Genomic DNA, 23,685 nt, shown 5'->3' on the forward strand with positions numbered 1-23,685 from the left:
ACCATGTTATTACCTGGTATTCCCTGTATATAACCATGTTATTACCTGGTATTCCCTGTATATAACCATGTTATTACCTGGTACTCCCTGTATATAACCATGTTATTACCTGGTACTCCCTGTATATAACCATGTTATTACCTGGTACTCTCTGTATATAGCCATGTTATTACCTGGTACTCCCTGTATATAACCATGTTATTACCTCCCTGTATATAACCATGTTATTACCTGGTACTCCCTGTATAGAGCCATGTTATTACCTCCCTGTATATAGCCATGTTATTACCTGGTACTCCCTGTATATAACCATGATATTACCTGGTACTCCCTGTATATAACCATGTTATTACCTCCCTGTATATAACCATGTTATTACCTCCCTGTATATAACCATGTTATTACCTGGTACTCCCTGTATATAGCCATGTTATTACCTGGTACTCCCTGTATGTAACCATGTCATTACCTGGTACTCTCTGTATATAGCCATGTTATTACCTGGTACTCCCTGTATATAACCATGATATTACCCGGTACTCCCTGTATATAACCATGTTATTACCTGGTACTCCCTGTATATAGCCATGTTATTACCTGGTACTCCCTGTATATAACCATGTTATTACCTGGTACTCCCTGTATATAGCCATGTTATTACCTGGTACTCCCTGTATATAGCCATGTTATTACCTGGTACTCCCTGTATATAACCATGTTATTACCTGGTACTCCCTGTATATAGCCATGTTATTACCTGGTACTCCCTATATATAACCATGTTATTACCTGGTACTCCCTATATATAACCATGTTATTACCTGGTACTCCCTGTATATAGCCATGTTATTACCTGGTACTCCCTGTATATAGCCATGTTATTACCTGGTACTCCCTGTATATAACCATGTTATTACCTGGTACTCCCTGTATATAACCATGATATTACCTGGTACTCCCTGTATATAACCATGTTATTACCTGGTACTACCTATATATAACCATGTTATTACCTGGTACTCCCTGTATATAACCATGTTATTACCTGGGACTCTCTGTATATAGCCATGTTATTACCTGGTACTCTCTGTATATAGCCATGATATTACCTCCCTGTATATAACCATGATATTACCTGGTACTCCATGTATATAACCATGTTATATACATTATATAACCAAGATAATTGTGTAGTTTAGTGTGTGTAGCCTTGGAGTGATTATCTTAATTCACTGAGGTTCGCTAGCCAGCTATTTGTCGTCCTTAACGTAGGAGACTCTGCTAGCTAGCCAACAGCTAACTGCTAACAGCTAGCCAACGTCTGCTGTTTTGAATTCAACAACCCGGTCAGGTGGTTTCACATTTTCGTTTCATTGCAGTGCAGCGGTTTGATTTGTTTGATCGTGGCTAGCTGCATAGCCGTCTTTGTTTCAAAGATAATTGTGTAGTCTAGACCGATTCCCTAGGTTAGCTAGCCAGCTATTGTCGTTCTTTTAACTCAACGTAACGTAAACAACACTGCTAGCTAGCCAGCTAGCCCCGAATAGCAGCACTGTAGAATTATTACACTCAACGGAACGACTTGATTAGTGTAGTGTCAACAACGCAGCTACTGCCAGCTAGCCTACTTTAGCAGTACTGTATCATTTTAATCATTTTAGTCAATAAGATTCTTGCTACGTAAGCTTAACTTTCTGAACATTCGAGACGTGTAGTCCGCTTGTCATTCCAATTTCCTTGCATTAGCGTAGCCTTTTCTGTAGCCTGTCAACTATGTGTCTGTCTATCCCTGTTCTCTCCTCTCTGCACAGACCATACAAACGCTCCACACCGCGTGGCCGCGACCACCCTAACCTGGTGGTCCCAGCGCGTACGACCCACGTGGAGTTCCAGGTCTCTGGTAGCCTCTGGAACTGCCAATCTGCGGCCAACAAGGCAGAGTTCATCTCAGCCTATGCCTCCCTCCAGTCCCTTGACTTCTTGGCACTGACGGAAACATGGATCACCACAGATAACACTGCTACTCCTACTGCTCTCTCCTCGTCCGCCCACGTGTTCTCGCACACCCCGAGAGCTTCTGGTCAGCGGGGTGGTGGCACCGGGATCCTCATCTCTCCCAAGTGGTCTTTCTCTCTTTCTCCCCTTACCCATCTGTCTATTGCCTCCTTTGAATTCCATGCTGTCACAGTTACCAGCCCTTTCAAGCTTAACATCCTTATCATTTATCGCCCTCCAGGTTCCCTCGGAGAGTTCATCAACGAGCTTGATGCCTTGATAAGCTCCTTTCCTGAGGACGGCTCACCTCTCACAGTTCTGGGCGACTTTAACCTCCCCACGTCTACCTTTGACTCATTCCTCTCTGCCTCCTTCTTTCCACTCCTCTCCTCTTTTGACCTCACCCTCTCACCCTCCCCCCCTACTCACAAGGCAGGCAATACGCTTGACCTCATCTTTACTAGATGCTGTTCTTCCACTAACCTCATTGCAACTCCCCTCCAAGTCTCCGACCACTACCTTGTATCCTTTTCCCTCTCGCTCTCATCCAACACTTCCCACACTGCCCCTACTCGGATGGTATCGCGCCGTCCCAATCTTCGCTCTCTCTCCCCCGCTACTCTCTCCTCTTCCATCCTATCTTCTCTTCCCTCTGCTCAAACTTTCTCCAACCTATCTCCTGATTCTGCCTCCTCAACCCTCCTCTCCTCCCTTACTGCATCCTTTGACTCCCTATGTCCCCTATCCTCCAGGCCGGCTCGGTCCTCCCCTCCCGCTCCGTGGCTCGACGACTCATTGCGAGCTCACAGAACAGGGCTCCGGGCAGCCGAGCGGAAATGGAGGAAAACTCGCCTCCTGCGGACCTGGCATCCTTTCACTCCCTCCTCTCTACATTTTCCTCCTCTGTCTCTGCTGCTAAAGCCACTTTCTACCATTCTAAATTCCAAGCATCTGCCTCTAACCCTAGGAAGCTCTTTGCCACCTTCTCCTCCCTCCTGAATCCCCCCCCTCCCTCCTCCCTCTCTGCAGATGACTTCGTCAACCATTTTGAAAAGAAGGTCGATGACATCCGATCCTCGTTTGCTAAGTCAAACGACACCGCTGGTTCTGCTCACACTGCCCTACCCTATGCTCTGACCTCTTTCTCCCCTCTCTCTCCAGATGAAATCTCGCGTCTTGTGACGGCCGGCCGCCCAACAACCTGCCCGCTTGACCCTATCCCCTCCTCTCTTCTCCAGACCATTTCCGGAGACCTTCTCCCTTACCTTACCTCGCTCATCAACTCATCCCTGACCGCTGGCTACGTCCCTCCCGTCTTCAAGAGAGCGAGAGTTGCACCCCTTCTGAAAAAACCTACACTCGATCCCTCCGATGTCAACAACTACAGACCAGTATCCCTTCTCTCTTTTCTCTCCAAAACTCTTGAGCGTGCCGTCCTTGGCCAGCTCTACCGCTATCTCTCTCAGAATGACCTTCTTGATCCAAATCAGTCAGGTTTCAAGACTAGTCATTCAACTGAGACTGCTCTTCTCTGTATCACGGAGGCGCTCCGCACTGCTAAAGCTAACTCTCTCTCCTCTGCTCTCATCCTTCTAGACCTATCGGCTGCCTTCGATACTGTGAACCATCAGATCCTCCTCTCCACCCTCTCCGAGTTGGGCATCTCCGGCGCGGCCCACGCTTGGATTGCGTCCTACCTGACAGGTCGCTCCTACCAGGTGGCGTGGCGAGAATCTGTCTCCTCACCACGCGCTCTCACCACTGGTGTCCCCAGGGCTCTGTTCTAGGCCCTCTCTTATTCTCGCTATACACCAAGTCACTTGGCTCTGTCATAACCTCACATGGTCTCTCCTATCATTGCTATGCAGACGACACACAATTAATCTTCTCCTTTCCCCCTTCTGATGACCAGGTGGCGAATCGCATCTCTGCATGTCTGGCAGACATATCAGTGTGGATGACGGATCACCACCTCAAGCTGAACCTCAGCAAGACGGAGCTCCTCTTCCTCCCGGGGAAGGACTGCCCGTTCCATGATCTCGCCATCACGGTTGACAACTCCATTGTGTCCTCCTCCCAGAGCGCTAAGAACCTTGGCGTGATCCTGGACAACACCCTGACGTTCTCAACTAACATCAAGGCGGTGTCCCGTTCCTGTAGGTTCATGCTCTACAACATCCGCAGAGTACGACCCTGCCTCACACAGGAAGCGGCGCAGGTCCTAATCCAGGCACTTGTCATCTCCCGTCTTGATTACTGCAACTCGCTGTTGGCTGGGCTCCCTGCCTGTGCCATTAAACCCCTACAACTCATCCAGAACGCCGCAGCCCGTCTGGTGTTCAACCTTCCCAAGTTCTCTCACGTCACCCCGCTCCTCCGCTCTCTCCACTGGCTTCCAGTTGAAGCTCGCATCCGCTACAAGACCATGGTGCTCGCCACGGAGCTGTGAGGGGAACGGCACCTCAGTACCTCCAGGCTCTGATCAGGCCCTACACCCAAACAAGGGCACTGCGTTCATCCACCTCTGGCCTGCTCGCCTCCCTACCACTGAGGAAGTACAGTTCCCGCTCAGCCCAGTCAAAACTGTTCGCTGCTCTGGCCCCCAATGGTGGAACAAACTCCCTCACGACGCCAGGACAGCGGAGTCAATCACCACCTTCCGGAGACACCTGAAACCCCACCTCTTCAAGGAATACCTAGGATAGGGTAAGTAAGGGTAAGTAATCCTTCTCACCCCCCCCAACAAGATTTAGATGCAAGTGGCTGTTCCACTGGTTGTCATAAGGTGTATGCACCAATTTGTAAGTCGCTCTGGATAAGAGCGTCTGCTAAATGACTTAAATGTAAATGTAAATGTTATTACCTCCCTGTATATAGCCATGTCATTACCCGGTACTCCCTGTATATAACCATGATATTACCTGGTACTCCCTGTATATAGCCATGTTATTACCTGGTACTCCCTGTATATAGCCATGTTATTACCTGGTACTCCCTGTATATAGCCATGATATTACCTGGTACTCCCTGTATATAACCATGTTATTACCTGGTACTCCCTGTATATAACCATGATATTACCTGGTACTCCCTGTATATAACCATGATATTACCTGGTACTCCCTGTATATAACCATGTTATTACCTCCCTGTATATAACCACGTTATTACCTCCCTGTATATAACCATGTTATTACCTGGTACTCCCTATATATAACCATGTTATTACCTGGTACTCCCTGTATATAGCCATGTTATTACCTGGTACTCCCTGTATATAACCATGTTATTACCTGGTACTCCCTGTATATAGCCATGTTATTACCTGGTACTCCCTGTATATAACCATGTTATTACCTGGTACTCCCTGTATATAACCATGATATTACCTGGTACTCCCTGTATATAACCATGTTATTACCTGGTACTCCCTATATATAACCATGTTATTACCTGGTACTCCCTGTATATAACCATGTTATTACCTGGTACTCCCTATATATAACCATGTTATTACCTGGTACTCCCTGTATATAGCCATGTTATTACCTGGTACTCCCTGTATATAACCATGATATTACCTGGTACTCCCTGTATATAACCATGTTATTACCTGGTACTCCCTATATATAACCATGTTATTACCTGGTACTCCCTATATATAACCATGTTATTACCTGGTACTCCCTGTATATAGCCATGTTATTACCTGGTACTCCCTGTATATAACCATGTTATTACCTGGTACTCCCTGTATATAACCATGTTATTACCTGGTACTCCCTATATATAACCATGTTATTACCTGGTACTCCCTATATATAACCATGTTATTACCTGGTACTCCCTGTATATAACCATGTTATTACCTGGTACTCCCTATATATAACCATGTTATTACCTGGTACTCCCTGTATATAACCATGTTATTATCTGGTACTCCCTGTATATAACCATGATTATTACCTGGTACTCCCTGTATATAACCATGTTATTACCTGGTACTCCCTGTATATAGCCATGTTATTACCTGGTACTCCCTGTATATAACCATGATATTACCTGGTACTCCCTGTATATAACCATGTTATTACCTGGTACTCCCTGTATATAACCATGATATTACCTGGTACTCTCTGTATATAACCATGTTATTACCTGGTACTCCCTGTATATAACCATGATATTACCTGGTACTCTCTGTATATAACCATGTTATTACCTGGTACTCCCTGTATATAGCCATGTCATTACCGGTTACTCCCTGTATATAGCCATGTCATTACCGGTTACTCCCTGTATATAACCATGTCATTACCCGGTACCCCCGCCCGTTGCCTCGGCGCCGGGAACCCCCCGCCCGTTGCCTCGGCGCCGGGAACCCCCCGCCCGTTGCCTCGGCGCCGGGAACCCCCGCCCGTTGCCTCGGCGCCGGGAACCCCCGCCCGTTGCCTCGGCGCCGGAACCCCCGCCCGTTGCCTCGGCGCCGGGAACCCCCGCCCGTTGCCTCGGCGCCGGGAACCCCCCGCCCGTTGCCTCGGCGCCGGGAACCCCCCGCCCGTTGACCTGTTGTATTTGTGACAAATCAAATATTGCCAACCGGCGGCTTTAAAGCCTCTCATTAGCCAATACAAAGCATCATCCATCCAGGGTTTATAAACATTGATTTCAACACTTTGTTTTGAAGAAAATTGCAGTTTTATAATGCTATTCTTAACATTTTGCCATGAGGCTGAGAGAAACTCTTGTAAAGCAAATTTCCGGACACATTTTGATATTATATGCTATCTGGGGAGCCCTGGTTAGGGTTCAGGGTAATGTCCTACCTCTCCCACGGTTGATATTTGGAATAGCTCCATTGCATGCTCCTCGGGCCTCATCTCCATCTCAAATGGATGAGAAAGCGAGAGGTTCCTCCCCTTCGACCTTCTCCTCCAATGGGTTTTGAGAAGGTGACGAGGAGAAAGGACGTGAGGGTTTTACCACTACAGGTAACTCCCAAGGTTAGGGGTCAGGATGAGGGGTTAGGGGTCAGGATGAGGGGTTAGGGGTCAGGATGAGGGGTTAGGGGTCAGGATGAGGGGTTAGGTTATATCCTACCTCTCCCTGGGTCAGGATGAGGGGTCAGGGTTAGGTGATATCCTACCTCTCCCAGGGTTGGTTTTGACCACTACAGGTAACTCCCAGGGATCAGTGAAGTCCGGACCGTGGTTGTCCAGCAGTCTGACCAGACTTTCTCTACTCAGGACAACATGGGGTTCATACCGACCACTCAGCTTCTCTGCATTACTGTCAGTACTGACGCCCTAAACGTGACACAAACACCAACATTAGTGTATAAAATGAGGATTCTAAGTCATAACACTGTTTAGAAACATCAATGGAAGAGTGCTGCTGGAGGTTTAATAGTTGAGTTCATATACAAAGTAGAGGTCGACCGATTAATCAGAATGGCCGATTAATTAGGGCCGATTTCAAGTTTTCATAACAAATCGGTAATTGGCATTTTTAGACACCGATCATGTTTTTGCATTATTTAAACCAAATTGAACATGTTTCATTATTTATTTGAGGCTAAACTGACTTCATTGATGTATTATATTAAGTTAAAATAAGTGTTCATTCAGTATTGTTGTAATTGTCATTATTACAAATAAATAAATCACCATCAGCTTTTTTTGGTCCTCCAATAATCGATATCGGCGCTGAAAAATCACAATCGGACGACCTCTAGTATAAAGGCCTCCCAAAGACCGAGTTCCAACCCGACACAATAACCAATGATGTCTCTCTTTGTTGTAGTAATTAAGAAGTAATGCATCATTCTTACAGAGTGCGAGAGCTTTGCTTTCTTGACTGGAGGAATATCTGATGAAACAGTCTCGTAGTCAAATGCCAACTGTGCTTCATTAGGCACCACTTTGTGATCTGTGATCACCACCTCGCCCTGCAGGCACACACAGGAGGAGACGAGAGGTTCTGTGACAAGTACGAAGGATAACAGTTTATAGTACTACTATTATACAGAATGCATTATTCTAGTATCACACAGGAGGAGACGAGAGGTTCTGTGACAAGTACGAAGGATAACAGTTTATAGTACTACTATAATACAGAATGCATTATTCTAGTATCACACAGGAGGAGACGAGAGGTTCTGTGACAAGTACGAAGGATAACAGTTTATAGTACTACTATTATACAGAATACATTATTCTAGTATCACACAGGAGGAGACGAGAGGTTCTGTGACAAGTACGAAGGATAACAGTTTATAGTACTACTATTATACAGAATGCATTATTCTAGTATCACACAGGAGGAGACGAGAGGTTCTGTGACAAGTACGAAGGATAACAGTTTATAGTACTACTATTATACAGAATGCATTATTCTAGTATCACACAGGAGGAGACGAGAGGTTCTGTGACAAGTACGAAGGATAACAGTTTATAGTACTACTATTATACAGAATGCATTATTCTAGTATCACACAGGAGGAGACGAGAGGTTCTGTGACAAGTACGAAGGATAACAGTTTATAGTACTACTATTATACAGAATGCATTATTCTAGTATCACACAGGAGGAGACGAGAGGTTCTGTGACAAGTACGAAGGATAACAGTTTATAGTACTACTATTATACAGAATGCATTATTCTAGTATCACACAGGAGGAGACGAGAGGTTCTGTGACAAGTACGAAGGATAACAGTTTATAGTACTACTATTATACAGAATGCATTATTCTAGTATCACACAGGAGGAGACGAGAGGTTCTGTGACAAGTACGAAGGATAACAGTTTATAGTACTACTATTATACAGAATGCATTATTCTAGTATCACACAGGAGGAGACGAGAGGTTCTGTGACAAGTACGAAGGATAACAGTTTATAGTACTACTATTATACAGAATGCATTATTCTAGTATCACACAGGAGGAGACGAGAGGTTCTGTGACAAGTACGAAGGATAACAGTTTATAGTACTACTATTATACAGAATACATTATTCTAGTATCACACAGGAGGAGACGAGAGGTTCTGTGACAAGTACGAAGGATAACAGTTTATAGTACTACTATTATACAGAATGCATTATTCTAGTATCACACAGGAGGAGACGAGAGGTTCTGTGACAAGTACGAAGGATAACAGTTTATAGTACTACTATTATACAGAATGCATTATTCTAGTAACACACAGGAGGAGACGAGAGGTTCTGTGACAAGTACGAAGGATAACAGTTTATAGTACTACTATTATACAGAATGCATTATTCTAGTATCTCTCACCATAGTAAGGAGCTGTCATATAGAATACATTATTCTAGTATATCTCACCATAGTAAGGAGCTGTCATATAGAATACATTATTCTAGTATCTCTCACCATAGTAAGGAGCTGTCATATAGAATACATTATTCTAGTATCTCTCACCATAGTATTACTGTTATATAGAATACATTATTCTAGTATCTCTCACCATAGTAAGGAGCTGTCATATAGAATACATTATTCTGGTATCTCTCACCATAGTAAGGAGCTGTCATATAGAATACATTATTCTAGTATATCTCACCATAGTATTACTGTTATATAGAATACATTATTCTAGTATATCTCACCATAGTATATATCTCACCATAGTATTACTGTTATATAGAATACATTATTCTAGTATATCTCACCATAGTATTACTGTTATATAGAATACATTATTCTAGTATCTCTCACCATAGTATTACTGTTATATAGAATACATTATTCTAGTATATCTCACCATAGTATTACTGTTATATAGAATACATTATTCTAGTATATCTCACCATAGTATTACTGTTATATAGAATACATTATTCTAGTATATCTCACCATAGTATATATCTCACCATAGTATTACTGTTATATAGAATACATTATTCTAGTATATCTCACCATAGTATTACTGTTATATAGAATACATTATTCTAGTATATCTCACCATAGTATTACTGTTATATAGAATACATGATTCTAGTATATCTCACCATAGTGAGCAGCTGTTTCTCAAAGTTGAGCTGGAGGCTAGAAGAGAAGTTTCCTCCTGTGAGGCTGGTTATCTCATGGATCTGATAGAGTTGGGGATACATCCTCATTTGGTCTAGACAGGCTCTCAGGTACTCCTGTAACAGAAAAGGATGAGAGTACCATACAGAGTTGTATCATCAGCAGACTAGTAACCAGGAAGTAACAGTGCATTACCTCTGAGTAGAGAGCGGCCCCCTGGGATATGTAGTTGTAGTCGTCAGGACACATCCTGGCCACTTCCTGCAGGTACCTCATGAACTCTGACCTCTCACTGTTCACATGCAGCAACAGAGTCTGATCGGCATAGATAAACAGGGTTAATGCTAGGTCGGGTAGGGTGAAGGCAAGCTGCGATTAGAATCTGAGGGAGGCACAGGTCACAACATTGAGTTCTGCCAATGTCAATGCATGTTTTAAGTACAATGACCGAATGCGCAGGCTCTGACCCGACAGGCACAGTCACAGACCCGACAGGCACAGGGTCTGACCCGTCAGGCACACAGGCTCTGACCCTACAGGCACACAGGCTCTGACCCTACAGTCACACAGGCTCTGACCCTACAGTCACACAGGCTCTGACCCTACAGGCACACAGGCTCTGACCCTACAGTCACACAGGCTCTGACCCTACAGGCACACAGGCTCTGACCCTACAGGCACACAGGCTCTGACCCTACAGTCACACAGGCTCTGACCCTACAGGCACACAGGCTCTGACCCTACAGGCACACAGGCTCTGACCCTACAGGCACACAGGCTCTGACCCTACAGGCACACAGGCTCTGACCCTACAGGCACACAGGCTCTGACCCTACAGGCACACAGGCTCTGACCCTACAGGCACACAGGCTCTGACCCTACAGGCACACAGGCTCTGACCCTACAGGCACAGGCTCTGACCCTACAGGCACAGGCTCTGGCCCTACAGTCACAGGCTCTGACCCTACAGGCACAGGCTCTGACCCTACAGGCACAGTCACAGACCCGACAGGCACACAGGCTCTGACCCTACAGGCACACAGGCTCTGACCTTACAGGCACAGTCACAGGCTCTGACCCTACAGGCACACAGGCTCTGACCCGACAGGCACAGTCACAGACCCGACAGGCACACAGGCTCTGACCCTACAGGCACACAGGCTCTGACCTTACAGGCACAGTCACAGGCTCTGACCCTACAGGCACACAGGCTCTGACCCTACAGGCACACAGGCTCTGACCCTACAGGCACACAGGCTCTGACCCTACAGGCACACAGGCTCTGGCCCTACAGTCACACAGGCTCTGACCCTACAGGCACACAGGCTCTGACCCTACAGGCACACAGGCTCTGACCCTACAGGCACACAGGCTCTGACCCTACAGGCACACAGGCTCTGACCCTACAGGCACACAGGCTCTGGCCCTACAGGCACAGGCTCTGGCCCTACAGGCACAGGCCCTACAGGCACAGGCTCTGACCCTACAGGCACACAGGCTCTGACCCTACAGGCACACAGGCTCTGACCCTACAGGCACACAGGCTCTGACCCTACAGGCACACAGGCTCTGACCCTACAGGCACACAGGCTCTGACCCTACAGGCACACAGGCTCTGACCCTACAGGCACACAGGCTCTGACCCTACAGGCACACAGGCTCTGACCCTACAGGCACAGGCTCTGACCCTACAGGCACAGGCTCTGGCCCTACAGTCACAGGCTCTGACCCTACAGGCACAGGCTCTGGCCCTACAGGCACAGGCTCTGACCCTACAGGCACAGGCTCTGGCTCTACAGGCACAGGCTCTGGCCCTACAGGCACAGGCTCTGGCCCTACAGGCACAGGCTCTGACCCTACAGGCACAGGCTCTGGCCCTACAGGCACAGGCTCTGACCCTACAGGTACAGGCTCTGACCCTACAGGCACAGGCTCTGGCCCTACAGGCACAGGCTCTGGCCCTACAGGCACAGGCTCTGACCCTACCGGCACAGTCACAGGCTCTGACCTTACAGTCACAGGCTCTGACCCTACAGGCACAGTCACAGGCTCTGACCCTACAGGCACAGTCACAGGCTCTGACCCTACAGGCACAGTCACAGGCTCTGACCCTACAGGCACAGGCTCTGACCCTACAGGCGCAGGCTCTGACCTTACAGGCACAGTCACAGGCTCTGACCCTACAGTCACAGGCTCTGACCTTACAGTCACAGTCACAGGCTCTGACCCTACAGGCACAGGCACAGGCTCTGACCCTACAGGCACAGGCACAGGCTCTGACCCTACAGGCACACAGGCTCTGACCCTACAGGCACACAGGCTCTGACCCTACAGGCACACAGGCTCTGACCCTACAGGCACACAGGCTCTGACCCTACAGGCACAGGCTCTGACCCTACAGGCACAGGCTCTGGCCCTACAGTCACAGGCTCTGACCCTACAGGCACAGGCTCTGGCCCTACAGGCACAGGCTCTGACCCTACAGTCACAGGCTCTGACCCTACAGGCACACAGGCTCTGACCCTACAGGCACACAGGCTCTGACCCTACAGGCACACAGGCTCTGACCCTACAGGCACACAGGCTCTGACCCTACAGGCACACAGGCTCTGACCCTACAGGCACAGGCTCTGACCCTACAGGCACAGGCTCTGGCCCTACAGTCACAGGCTCTGACCCTACAGGCACAGGCTCTGGCCCTACAGGCACAGGCTCTGGCCCTACAGTCACAGGCTCTGACCCTACAGGCACACAGGCTCTGACCCTACAGGCACACAGGCTCTGACCCTACAGGCACACAGGCTCTGACCCTACAGGCACACAGGCTCTGACCCTACAGGCACACAGGCTCTGACCCTACAGGCACAGGCTCTGGCCCTACAGGCACAGGCTCTGGCCCTACAGTCACAGGCTCTGGCCCTACAGGCACAGGCTCTGGCCCTACAGGCACAGGCTCTGACCCGTCAGGCACAGGCTCTGACCCGTCAGGCACACAGGCTCTGACCCTACAGGCACACAGGCTCTGACCCTACAGGCACACAGGCTCTGACCCTACAGGCACACAGGCTCTGACCCTACAGGCACACAGGCTCTGACCCTACAGGCACACAGGCTCTGACCCTACAGGCACACAGGCTCTGACCCTACAGGCACACAGGCTCTGACCCTACAGGCACACAGGCTCTGACCCTACAGGCACACAGGCTCTGACCCTACAGGCACACAGGCTCTGACCCTACAGGCACACAGGCTCTGACCCTACAGGCACACAGGCTCTGACCCTACAGGCACACAGGCTCTGACCCTACAGGCACACAGGCTCTGACCCTACAGGCACACAGGCTCTGACCCTACAGGCACAGGCTCTGACCCTACAGGCACAGGCTCTGGCCCTACAGTCACAGGCTCTGACCCTACAGGCACAGGCTCTGGCCCTACAGGCACAGGCTCTGACCCTACAGTCACAGGCTCTGACCCTACAGGCACACAGGCTCTGACCCTACAGGCTCTGACCCTACAGTCACAGGCTCTGACCCTACAGGCACACAGGCTCTGACCCTATAGGCACACAGGCTCTGACCCTACAGGCACACAGGCTCTGACCCTACAGGCACACAGGCTCTGACCCTACAGGCACAGGCTCTGGCCCTACAGTCACAGGCTCTGACCCTACAGGCACAGGCTCTGGCCCTACAGGCACAGGCTCTGACCCTACAGGCACAGGCTCTGACCCTACAGGCACAGGCTCTGGCCCTACAGGCACAGGCTCTGGCCCTACAGGCACAGGCTCTGACCCTACCGGCACAGTCACAGGCTCTGACCTTACAGTCACAGGCTCTGACCCTACAGGCACAGTCACAGGCTCTGACCCTACAGGCACAGTCACAGGCTCTGACCCTACAGGCACAGTCACAGGCTCTGACCCTACAGGCACAGGCACAGGCTCTGACCCTACAGGCACAGGCTCTGACCTTACAGGCACAGTCACAGGCTCTGACCCTACAGTCACAGGCTCTGACCTTACAGTCACAGTCACAGGCTCTGACCCTACAGGCACAGGCACAGGCTCTGACCCTACAGGCGCAGGCTCTGACCTTACAGGCACAGTCACCCTACAGTCACAGGCTCTGACCCTACAGGCACAGGCTCTGGCCCTACAGGCACAGTCACAGGCACAGGCTCTGACCCTACAGGCGCAGGCTCTGACCTTACAGGCACAGTCACCCTACAGTCACAGGCTCTGACCTTACAGTCACAGGCTCTGACCTTACAGTCACAGTCACAGGCTCTGACCCTACAGGCACAGGCACAGTCACCCTACAGTCACAGGCTCTGACCTTACAGTCACAGGCTCTGACCTTACAGGCACAGTCACAGGCTCTGACCCTACAGGCACAGGCTCTGACCCTACAGGCACAGTCACAGGCACAGTCACAGGCTCTGTCTGACCTTACAGTCACAGGCTCTGACCTTACAGTCACAGGCTCTGACCTTACAGTCACAGTCACAGGCTCTGACCCTACAGGCACAGTCACAGGCTCTGACCTTACCAGCACAGGCTCTGACCTTACAGTCACAGGCTCTGACCTTACAGTCACAGGCTCTGACCTTACAGTCACAGGCTCTGACCTTACAGTCACAGGCTCTGACCCTACAGGCACAGTCACAGGCTCTGACCCTACAGGCACAGGCTCTGACCTTACAGTCACAGGCTCTGACCTTACAGTCACAGGCTCTGACCTTACAGTCACAGGCTCTGACCCTACAGGCACAGTCACAGGCTCTGACCCTACAGGCACAGCCACAGTGTGACAAAAGCATAGAGTAGTGTTGAGAGCATTATGTGCACGAGGAGCTTCTCTGTATGTATTGTATACAAATGTATTGTATTGGTAATGTGAAGAGCCAGTTGGTAGCCTACCTGAGAAGCCTCTCTGGGCTTTTTGCTGGTCAGCACATGGAGATATGTCAGCTGGTCTTTACTGGTGAGTCTGGAGAAACAGGGGTATGGAATCCTGGGCTCTGGGAACAACTCTGGTACCTGGCTGGGAAGGCTGGGGTCCTGGCCGGAGGGCCTAGGGTGATTGGGTTCCTGTCTGGAGACTGCCTCTCCAGCAGGCGGGTGATCATCTTTACGGTCATCGTGTTCATCCTGACTGTCAGTACAGGGTTCTCCGGTGCCACTCCTCTCATCATTTATGTTACTGCTGCTGTTTGACTGGTTATGTGTAGAGGGGAGCTTGGCTGGTCCTGTTGTGTCCTCTAACTCCTTCACGTCAACCTTTACTGTGGGACTGGACACCACAACAACTCATCATCATTCTAATGGTTACCAGTTCTAATGGTTACCAGTTCAGCATTCTAATGGTTACCAGTTCTAATGGTTACCAGTTCTAATGGTTACCAGTTCAGCATTCTAATGGTTACCAGTTCTAATGGTTACCAGTTCAGCATTCTAATGGTTACCAGTTCTAATGGTTACCAGTTCAGCATTCTAATGGTTACCAGTTCTAATGGTTACCAGTTCATCATTCTAATGGTTACCAGTTCTAATGGTTACCAGTTCAGCATTCTAATGGTTACCAGTTCTAATGGTTACCAGTTCTAATGGTTACCAGTTCAGCATTCTAATGGTTACCAGTTCTAATGGTTACCAGTTCTAATGGTTACCAGTTCAGCATTCTAATGGTTACCAGTTCTAATGGTTACCAGTTCAGCATTCTAATGGTTACCAGTTCTAATGGTTACCAGTTCAGCATTCTAATGGTTACCAGTTCTAATGGTTACCAGTTCATCATTCTAATGGTTACCAGTTCTAATGGTTACCAGTTCAGCATTCTAATGGTTACCAGTTCTAATGGTCACCAGTTCAGCATTCTAATGATTACCAGTTCTAATGGTTACCAGTTCTAATGGTTACCAGTTGAGCATTCTAATGGTTACCAGTTCTAATGGTTACCAGTTCTAATGGTCACCTGTTCTAATGGTTACCAGTTCTAATGGTTACCAGTTCTAATGGTTACCAGTTCTAATGGTTACCAGTTCTAATAGTTACCAGTTCAGCATTCTAATGGTTACCAGTTCTAATGGTTACCAGTTCAGCATTCTAATGGTTACCAGTTCTAATGGTTACCAGTTCAGCATTCTAATGGTTACCAGTTCTAATGGTTACCAGTTCTAATGGTTACCAGTTCAGCATTCTAATGGTTACCAGTTCTAATGGTTACCAGTTCTAATGGTTACCAGTTCTAATGGTTACCAGTTCTAATGGTTACCAGTTCAGCATTCTAATGGTTACCAGTTCTAATGGTTACCAGTTCTAATGGTTACCAGTTCTAATGGTTACCAGTTCTAATGGTTACCAGTTCAGCATTCTAATGGTTAACAGTTCTAATGGTTACCAGTTCTAATGGTTACCAGTTCTAATGGTTACCAGTTCATCATTCTAATGGTTACCAGTTTTAATGGTTACCAGTTCAGCATTCTAATGGTTACCAGTTCTAATGGTTACCAGTTCATCATTCTAATGGTTACCAGTTCTAATGGTCACCAGTTCAGCATTCTAATGGTTACCAGTTCTAATGGTTACCAGTTCAGCATTCTAATGGCTACCAGTTCTAATGGTTACCAGTTATAATGGTCACCAGTTCTAATGGTTACCAGTTCTAATGGTTACCAGTTCTAATAGTTACCAGTTCTAATAGTTACCAGTTCAGCATTCTAATGGTTACCAATTCTAATGGTTACCAGTTCAGCATTCTAATGGTTACCAGTTCTAATGGTTACCAGTTCTAATGGTTACCAGTTCTAATGGTTACCAGTTCTAATGGTCACCAGTTCTAATGGTTACCAGTTCTAATGGTTACCAGTTCTAATGGTTACCAGTTCTAATAGTTACCAGTTCTAATAGTTACCAGTTCAGCATTCTAATGGTTACCAGTTCTAATGGTTACCAGTTCTAATGGTTACCAGTTCTAATGGTTACCAGTTCTAATGGTTACCAGTTCTAATGGTTACCAGTTCAGCATTCTAATGGTTACCAGTTCTAATGGTTACCAGTTCTAATGGTTACCAGTTCATCATTCTAATGGTCACCAGTTCAGCATTCGAATGGTTACCAGTTCTAATGGTTACCAGTTCTAATGGTTACCAGTTCAGCATTCTAATGGTTACCAGTTCTAATGGTCACCAGTTCTAATAGTTACCAGTTCTAATGGTTACCAGTTCTAATGGTTACCAGTTCTAATGGTTACCAGTTCAGCATTCTAATGGTTACCAGTTCTAATGGTTACCAGTTCAGCATTCTAATGGTTACCAGTTCTAATGGTTACCAGTTCTAATGGTTACCAGTTCATCATTCTAATGGTCACCAGTTCAGCATTCTAATGGTTACCAGTTCAGCATTCTAATGGTTACCAGTTCTAATGGTTACCAGTTCTAATGGTTACCAGTTCTAATGGTTACCAGTTCAGCATTCTAATGGTTACCAGTTCTAATGGTCACCAGTTCTAATAGTTACCAGTTCTAATGGTTACCAGTTCTAATGGTTACCAGTTCAGCATTCTAATGGTTACCAGTTCTAATGGTTACCAGTTCTAATGGTTACCAGTTCTAATGGTTACCAGTTCAGCATTCTAATGGTTACCAGTTCTAATGGTTACCAGTTCAGCATTCTAATGGTTACCAGTTCTAATGGTTACCAGTTCAGCATTCTAATGGTTACCAGTTCAGCATTCTAATGGTTACCAGTTCTAATGGTTACCAGTTCTAATGGTTACCAGTTCTAATGGTTACCAGTTCTAATGGTTACCAGTTCAGCATTCTAATGGTTACCAGTTCTAATGGTTACCAGTTCTAATGGTCACCAGTTCTAATGGTTACCAGTTCTAATGGTTACCAGTTCTAATGGTTACCAGTTCTAATAGTTACCAGTTCTAATAGTTACCAGTTCAGCATTCTAATGGTTACCAGTTCTAATGGTTACCAGTTCTAATGGTTACCAGTTCATCATTCTAATGGTCACCAGTTCTAATGGTTACCAGTTCATCATTCTAATGGTTACCAGTTCATCATTCTAATGGTTACCAGTTCATCATTCTAATGGTTACCAGTTCATCATTCTAATGGTTACGAGTTCATCATTCTAATGGTTACCAGTTCATCATTCTAATGGTTACCAGTTCATCATTCTAATGGTTACCAGTTCATCATTCTAATGGTTACCAGTTCAACAATCTAATGGTTACCAGTTCATCATTCTAATGGTTACCAGTTCATCATTCTAATGGTTACCAGTTCAACAATCTAAGGGTTACCAGTTCAACAATCTAATGGTTACCAGTTCATCATTCTAATGGTTACCAGTTCATCATTCTAATGGTTACCAGTTCATCATTCTAATGGTTACCAGTTCATCATTCTAATGGTTACCAGTTCTAATGGTTACCAGTTCTAATGGTTACCAGTTCATCATTCTAATGGTTACCAGTTCATCATTCTAATGGTTACCAGTTCATCATTCTAATGGTCACCAGTTCTAATGGTTACCAGTTCTAATGGTTACCAGTTCTAATGGTTACCAGTTCATCATCCTAATGGTTACCAGTTCATCATGGTTACCAGTTCTAATGGTTACCAGTTTTAACAATGAACTACGTTAGGTAGCCCTGACGCTACGTTAGGTAGCCACTGACGCCACGTTAGGTAGCCACTGACGCCACGTTAGGTAGCCACTGACGCCACGTTAGGTAGCCACTGACGCCACGTTAGGTAGCCACTGACGCCACGTTAGGTAGCCACTGACGCCACGTTAGGTAGCCACTGACGCCACGTTAGGTAGCCACTGACTCTACGTTAGGTAGCCACTGACTCTACGTTAGGTAGCCACTGACGTCACGTTAGGTAGCCACTGACGCTACGTTAGATAGCCACTGACGCCACGTTAGGTAGCCACTGACGCCACGTTAGGTAGCCACTGACTCTACCTTAGGTAGCCACTGACTCTACGTTAGGTAGCCACTGACGCCACGTTAGGTAGCCACTGACTCTACCTTAGGTAGCCACTGACGCCACGTTAGGTAGCCACTGACGCCACGTTAGGTAGCCACTGACGCTACGTTAGGTAGCCACTGACGCTACGTTAGGTAGCCACTGACGCTACGTTAGGTAGCCACTGACGCCACGTTAGGTAGCCACTGACGCTACGTTAGGTAGCCACTGACGCCACGTTAGGTAGCCACTGACGCCACGTTAGGTAGCCACTGACGCTACGTTAGGTAACCACTGACGCTACGTTAGGTAACCACTGACGCTACGTTAGGTAGCCACTGACGCTACGTTAGGTAGCCACTGACGCCACGTTAGGTAGCCACTGACGCTACGTAGCCACTGACGCCACGTTAGGTAGCCACTGACGCCACGTTAGGTAGCCACTGACGCCACGTTAGGTAGCCACTGACGCCACGTTAGGTAGCCACTGACGCCACGTTAGGTAGCCACTGACGCCACGTTAGGTAGCCACTGACGCCACGTTAGGTAGCCACTGACGCTACGTTAGGTAGCCACTGACGCCACGTTAGGTAGCCACTGACGCCACGTTAGGTAGCCACTGACGCCACGTTAGGTAGCCACTGACGCCACGTTAGGTAGCCACTGACGCTACGTTAAGTAGCCACTGACGCCACGTTAGGTAGCCACTGACGCCACGTTAGGTAGCCACTGACGCCACGTTAGGTAGCCACTGACGCCACGTTAGGTAGCCACTGACGCCACGTTAGGTAGCCACTGACGCTACGTTAGGTAGCCACTGACGCCACGTTAGGTAGCCACTGACGCTACGTTAGGTAGCCACTGACGCTACGTTAGGTAGCCACTGACGCTACGTTAGGTAGCCACTGACGCCACGTTAGGTAACCACTGACGCCACGTTAGGTAGCCACTGACGCCACGTTAGGTAACCACTGACGCCACGTTAGGTAGCCACTGACTCTACGTTAGGTAGCCACTGACGCTACGTTAGGTAGCCACTGACGCCACGTTAGGTAACCACTGACGCCACGTTAGGTAGCCACTGACTCTACGTTAGGTAACCACTGACGCCACGTTAGGTAGCCACTGACGCTACGTTAGGTAGCCACTGACGCTACGTTAGGTAGCCACTGACGCTACGTTAGGTAACCACTGACGCCACGTTAGGTAGCCACTGACGCTACGTTAGGTAGCCACTGACGCTACGTTAGGTAGCCACTGACGCTACGTTAGGTAGCCACTGACGCCACGTTAGGTAGCCACTGACGCCACGTTAGGTAGCCACTGACGCCACGTTAGGTAGCCACTGACGCTACGTTAGGTAGCCACTGACGCTACGTTAGGTAACCACTGACGCCACGTTAGGTAGCCACTGACGCTACGTTAGGTAACCACTGACGCCACGTTAGGTAGCCACTGACGCCACGTTAGGTAGCCACTGACGCTACGTTAGGTAGCCACTGACGCTACGTTAGGTAGCCACTGACGCTACGTTAGGTAGCCACTGACGCTACGTTAGGTAGCCACTGACGCTACGTTAGGTAGCCACTGACGCTACGTTAGGTAGCCACTGACGCTACGTTAGGTAACCACTGACGCTACGTTAGGTAGCCACTGACTCTACGTTAGGTAGCCACTGACGCTACGTTAGGTAGCCACTGACGCTACGTTAGGTAGCCACTGACGCTACGTTAGGTAGCCACTGACGCTACTTTAGGTAGCCACTGACGCTACGTTAGGTAGCCACTGACGCCACGTTAGGTAGCCACTGACTCTACGTTAGGTAACCACTGACGCTACGTTAGGTAGCCACTGACGCCACGTTAGGTAACCACTGACGCCACGTTAGGTAGCCACTGACGCCACGTTAGGTAGCCACTGACGCTACGTTAGGTAGCCACTGACGCTACGTTAGGTAACCACTGACGCTACGTTAGGTAACCACTGACGCTACGTTAGGTAACCACTGACGCTACGTTAGGTAGCCACTGACGCTACGTTAGGTAGCCACTGACGCTACGTTAGGTAGCCACTGACGCTACGTTAGGTAGCCACTGACGCTACGTTAGGTAACCACTGACGCCACGTTAGGTAGCCACTGACGCTACGTTAGGTAACCACTGACGCCACGTTAGGTAGCCACTGACGCCACGTTAGGTAGCCACTGACGCTACGTTAGGTAGCCACTGACGCCACGTTAGGTAGCCACTGACGCCACGTTAGGTAGCCACTGACGCCACGTTAGGTAGCCACTGACGCCACGTTAGGTAGCCACTGACGCCACGTTAGGTAGCCACTGACGCTACGTTAGGTAACCACTGACGCTACGTTAGGTAGCCACTGACTCTACGTTAGGTAGCCACTGACGCCACGTTAGGTAGCCACTGACGCTACGTTAGGTAGCCACTGACGCTACGTTAGGTAGCCACTGACGCTACTTTAGGTAGCCACTGACGCTACGTTAGGTAGCCACTGACGCCACGTTAGGTAGCCACTGACTCTACGTTAGGTAACCACTGACGCTACGTTAGGTAGCCACTGACGCCACGTTAGGTAACCACTGACGCCACGTTAGGTAGCCACTGACGCCACGTTAGGTAGCCACTGACGCTACGTTAGGTAGCCACTGACGCTACGTTAGGTAACCACTGACGCTACGTTAGGTAACCACTGACGCTACGTTAGGTAACCACTGACGCTACGTTAGGTAGCCACTGACGCTACGTTAGGTAGCCACTGACGCTACGTTAGGTAGCCACTGACGCTAGCTGCATACTGTACCTTACAACAGCGATAGCCCACAGTCCCTTGATGGTCGGCGCCAGGGAGTACTTATCATATAGGTCTTTGTTAAATAATAGACCGTCTGGGGCTGGGAGCGGGACGTCCTCCCTACGAGGAGATATAGAGAACAGCGTTTCATCAGGATTATGTTACAACTAGCAAACCTCAAACTTGCCATAGTTTAAATATCGTTAGCGCCAAATGTCCCCAAACATTTTCGCCAACTGGTTAATCACAAACCAAGCTCACCATGTCAGCTCCATATGTACCGCTGTTTTAGGTTGGCCTGGTTATGAGATGAGATGTAGCTGAGGATAATACAACTATAAATAGTTAACTAGTAGCCAGTTATCTACTTTTAACAATGGCATTGATGTGAGCTTCAACGTGAAACCGCTGTGATACAGGCAAGAACTACTAAGTACTTCCGGGTCAGGACTTTTGGAATCCTTCAGAATAAATGTCCTGTATCAAAATCAATTCAAGCTTTATTTGTCACATACGCTGAATACAACATGTGTAGTAGACCTTACCGTGAAATGCTTACTTTACAAGCCCTCAACCAACAGTGCAGTTCAAGAAAGAGTTAAGAAAATATTCACCAAATAAACAAAAGTTTAAAAAATTAATTAACACAACAAAACAACAATAATGAGGCTATATACAGGGGGTACCGATACTGATTCAATGGGGGTACAGGTTAGTCGAGGTAATTTGTACATGTAGGCAGGGGTGAAGTGACCATGCATAGATACTAAACAGTAGTGTACAAAACAATGGGGGGGTTTACCACTGTTTTGTCTGTCTGTCTGTCTGTCTGTCTGTCTGTCTGTCTGTCTGTCTGTCTGTGTGTGTGTGTGTGTGTGTGTGTGTGTGTGTGTGTGTGTGTGTGTGTGTGTGTGTGTGTGTGTGTGTGTGTGTGTGTGTGTGTGTGTGTGTGTGTGCTCTTAACATTTATTGGATGGGTAAGTAAGGGTAAGTAATCCTTCTCACCCCCTTCTCTCCCCCCTCCCCCAACAAGATTTAGATGCAAGTGGCTGTTCCACTGGTTGTCATAGGTGTTTGCACCAATTTGTAAGTCGCTCTGGATAAGAGCGTCTGCTAAATGACTTAAATGTAAATGTAATGTATTGCACCGTACACAATTATCTGTTCTTTGTGTCACTTTGAAACACTGGGTGTGAGCTGTATATGACAAAACTGAAATGCTGAATTGTTTCAATGAGCACTTTGTATCATCTGGTAGACTGTTTGATTCAGTGTCCTCTGTCTCTGTACAACCCTGTGTGGATGAACCAGTGAGAGCTGGTCAAACATTTAGCTTTTTGCCATTCTCAGTGCAGGTGGTACATAAAGCCCTGAAATCCTTAGATCAGAGAAAGCCTGCAGGTCCTGATCTTTTGGATCCCTGCTTTTTAAATCTGGCAGCTGATTTCATAGCTGAACCACTTACATCTCTGTTCAATCTAACCCTGGAATGTAATGATCTGGAAATCAGCATTTGTCCTTCCACTTCCACTGGGGAGATACAACTCCTATAAATAATTACAGGCCAATCTCAAAGCTGTCACCCCTGGTGAAAATACTTGAAACTTTTGTGAGTGAACAGCTAAAAGAGTTTTTATTTACTAACTCTATTTTATCAATATACCAATCGGGCTTCAGGAAAAAGCATAGCACAATTACAGCAGCCATGAAGGTTTTAAATGATATCACTGAAGCCATTGACTAAAAACAGCACTGTGTCTCACTTTTTATTGATTTCTCTACGGCTTTTGATACAGTTGATCATGCTAAACTATTTATTTTATTTTATTTTACCTTTATT

At 47.6% G+C, this 23,685-nt stretch overlaps 1 protein-coding gene across 2 annotated transcripts in view; it reads right to left on the reverse strand.

The window, feature by feature from the left end:
* ice2 (interactor of little elongator complex ELL subunit 2) overlaps nucleotides 1-22,283 on the reverse strand; it is a 64,745-nt gene extending 42,462 nt beyond the window's left edge. For both annotated transcript variants that reach the window (XM_052517191.1, XM_052517192.1), the window contains exons 1-7: nucleotides 22,107-22,283; nucleotides 21,855-21,965; nucleotides 14,968-15,340; nucleotides 10,242-10,361; nucleotides 10,028-10,162; nucleotides 7,826-7,942; nucleotides 7,142-7,301 (exon numbers count right to left, since the gene is read on the reverse strand). In XM_052517191.1, coding sequence (XP_052373151.1) covers nucleotides 7,142-7,301; nucleotides 7,826-7,942; nucleotides 10,028-10,162; nucleotides 10,242-10,361; nucleotides 14,968-15,340; nucleotides 21,855-21,965; nucleotides 22,107-22,120 — 1,030 coding nt within the window. In that variant the 5' untranslated portion in view covers nucleotides 22,121-22,283. The remainder of the gene's footprint in view (nucleotides 1-7,141; nucleotides 7,302-7,825; nucleotides 7,943-10,027; nucleotides 10,163-10,241; nucleotides 10,362-14,967; nucleotides 15,341-21,854; nucleotides 21,966-22,106) is intronic.
* Between the last annotated feature and the right edge of the window lie 1,402 nt (nucleotides 22,284-23,685).

The sequence above is a fragment of the Oncorhynchus keta genome, unplaced genomic scaffold (assembly GCF_023373465.1).
Source record: "Oncorhynchus keta strain PuntledgeMale-10-30-2019 unplaced genomic scaffold, Oket_V2 Un_scaffold_6048_pilon_pilon, whole genome shotgun sequence".
Taxonomy (NCBI): domain Eukaryota; kingdom Metazoa; phylum Chordata; class Actinopteri; order Salmoniformes; family Salmonidae; genus Oncorhynchus; species Oncorhynchus keta.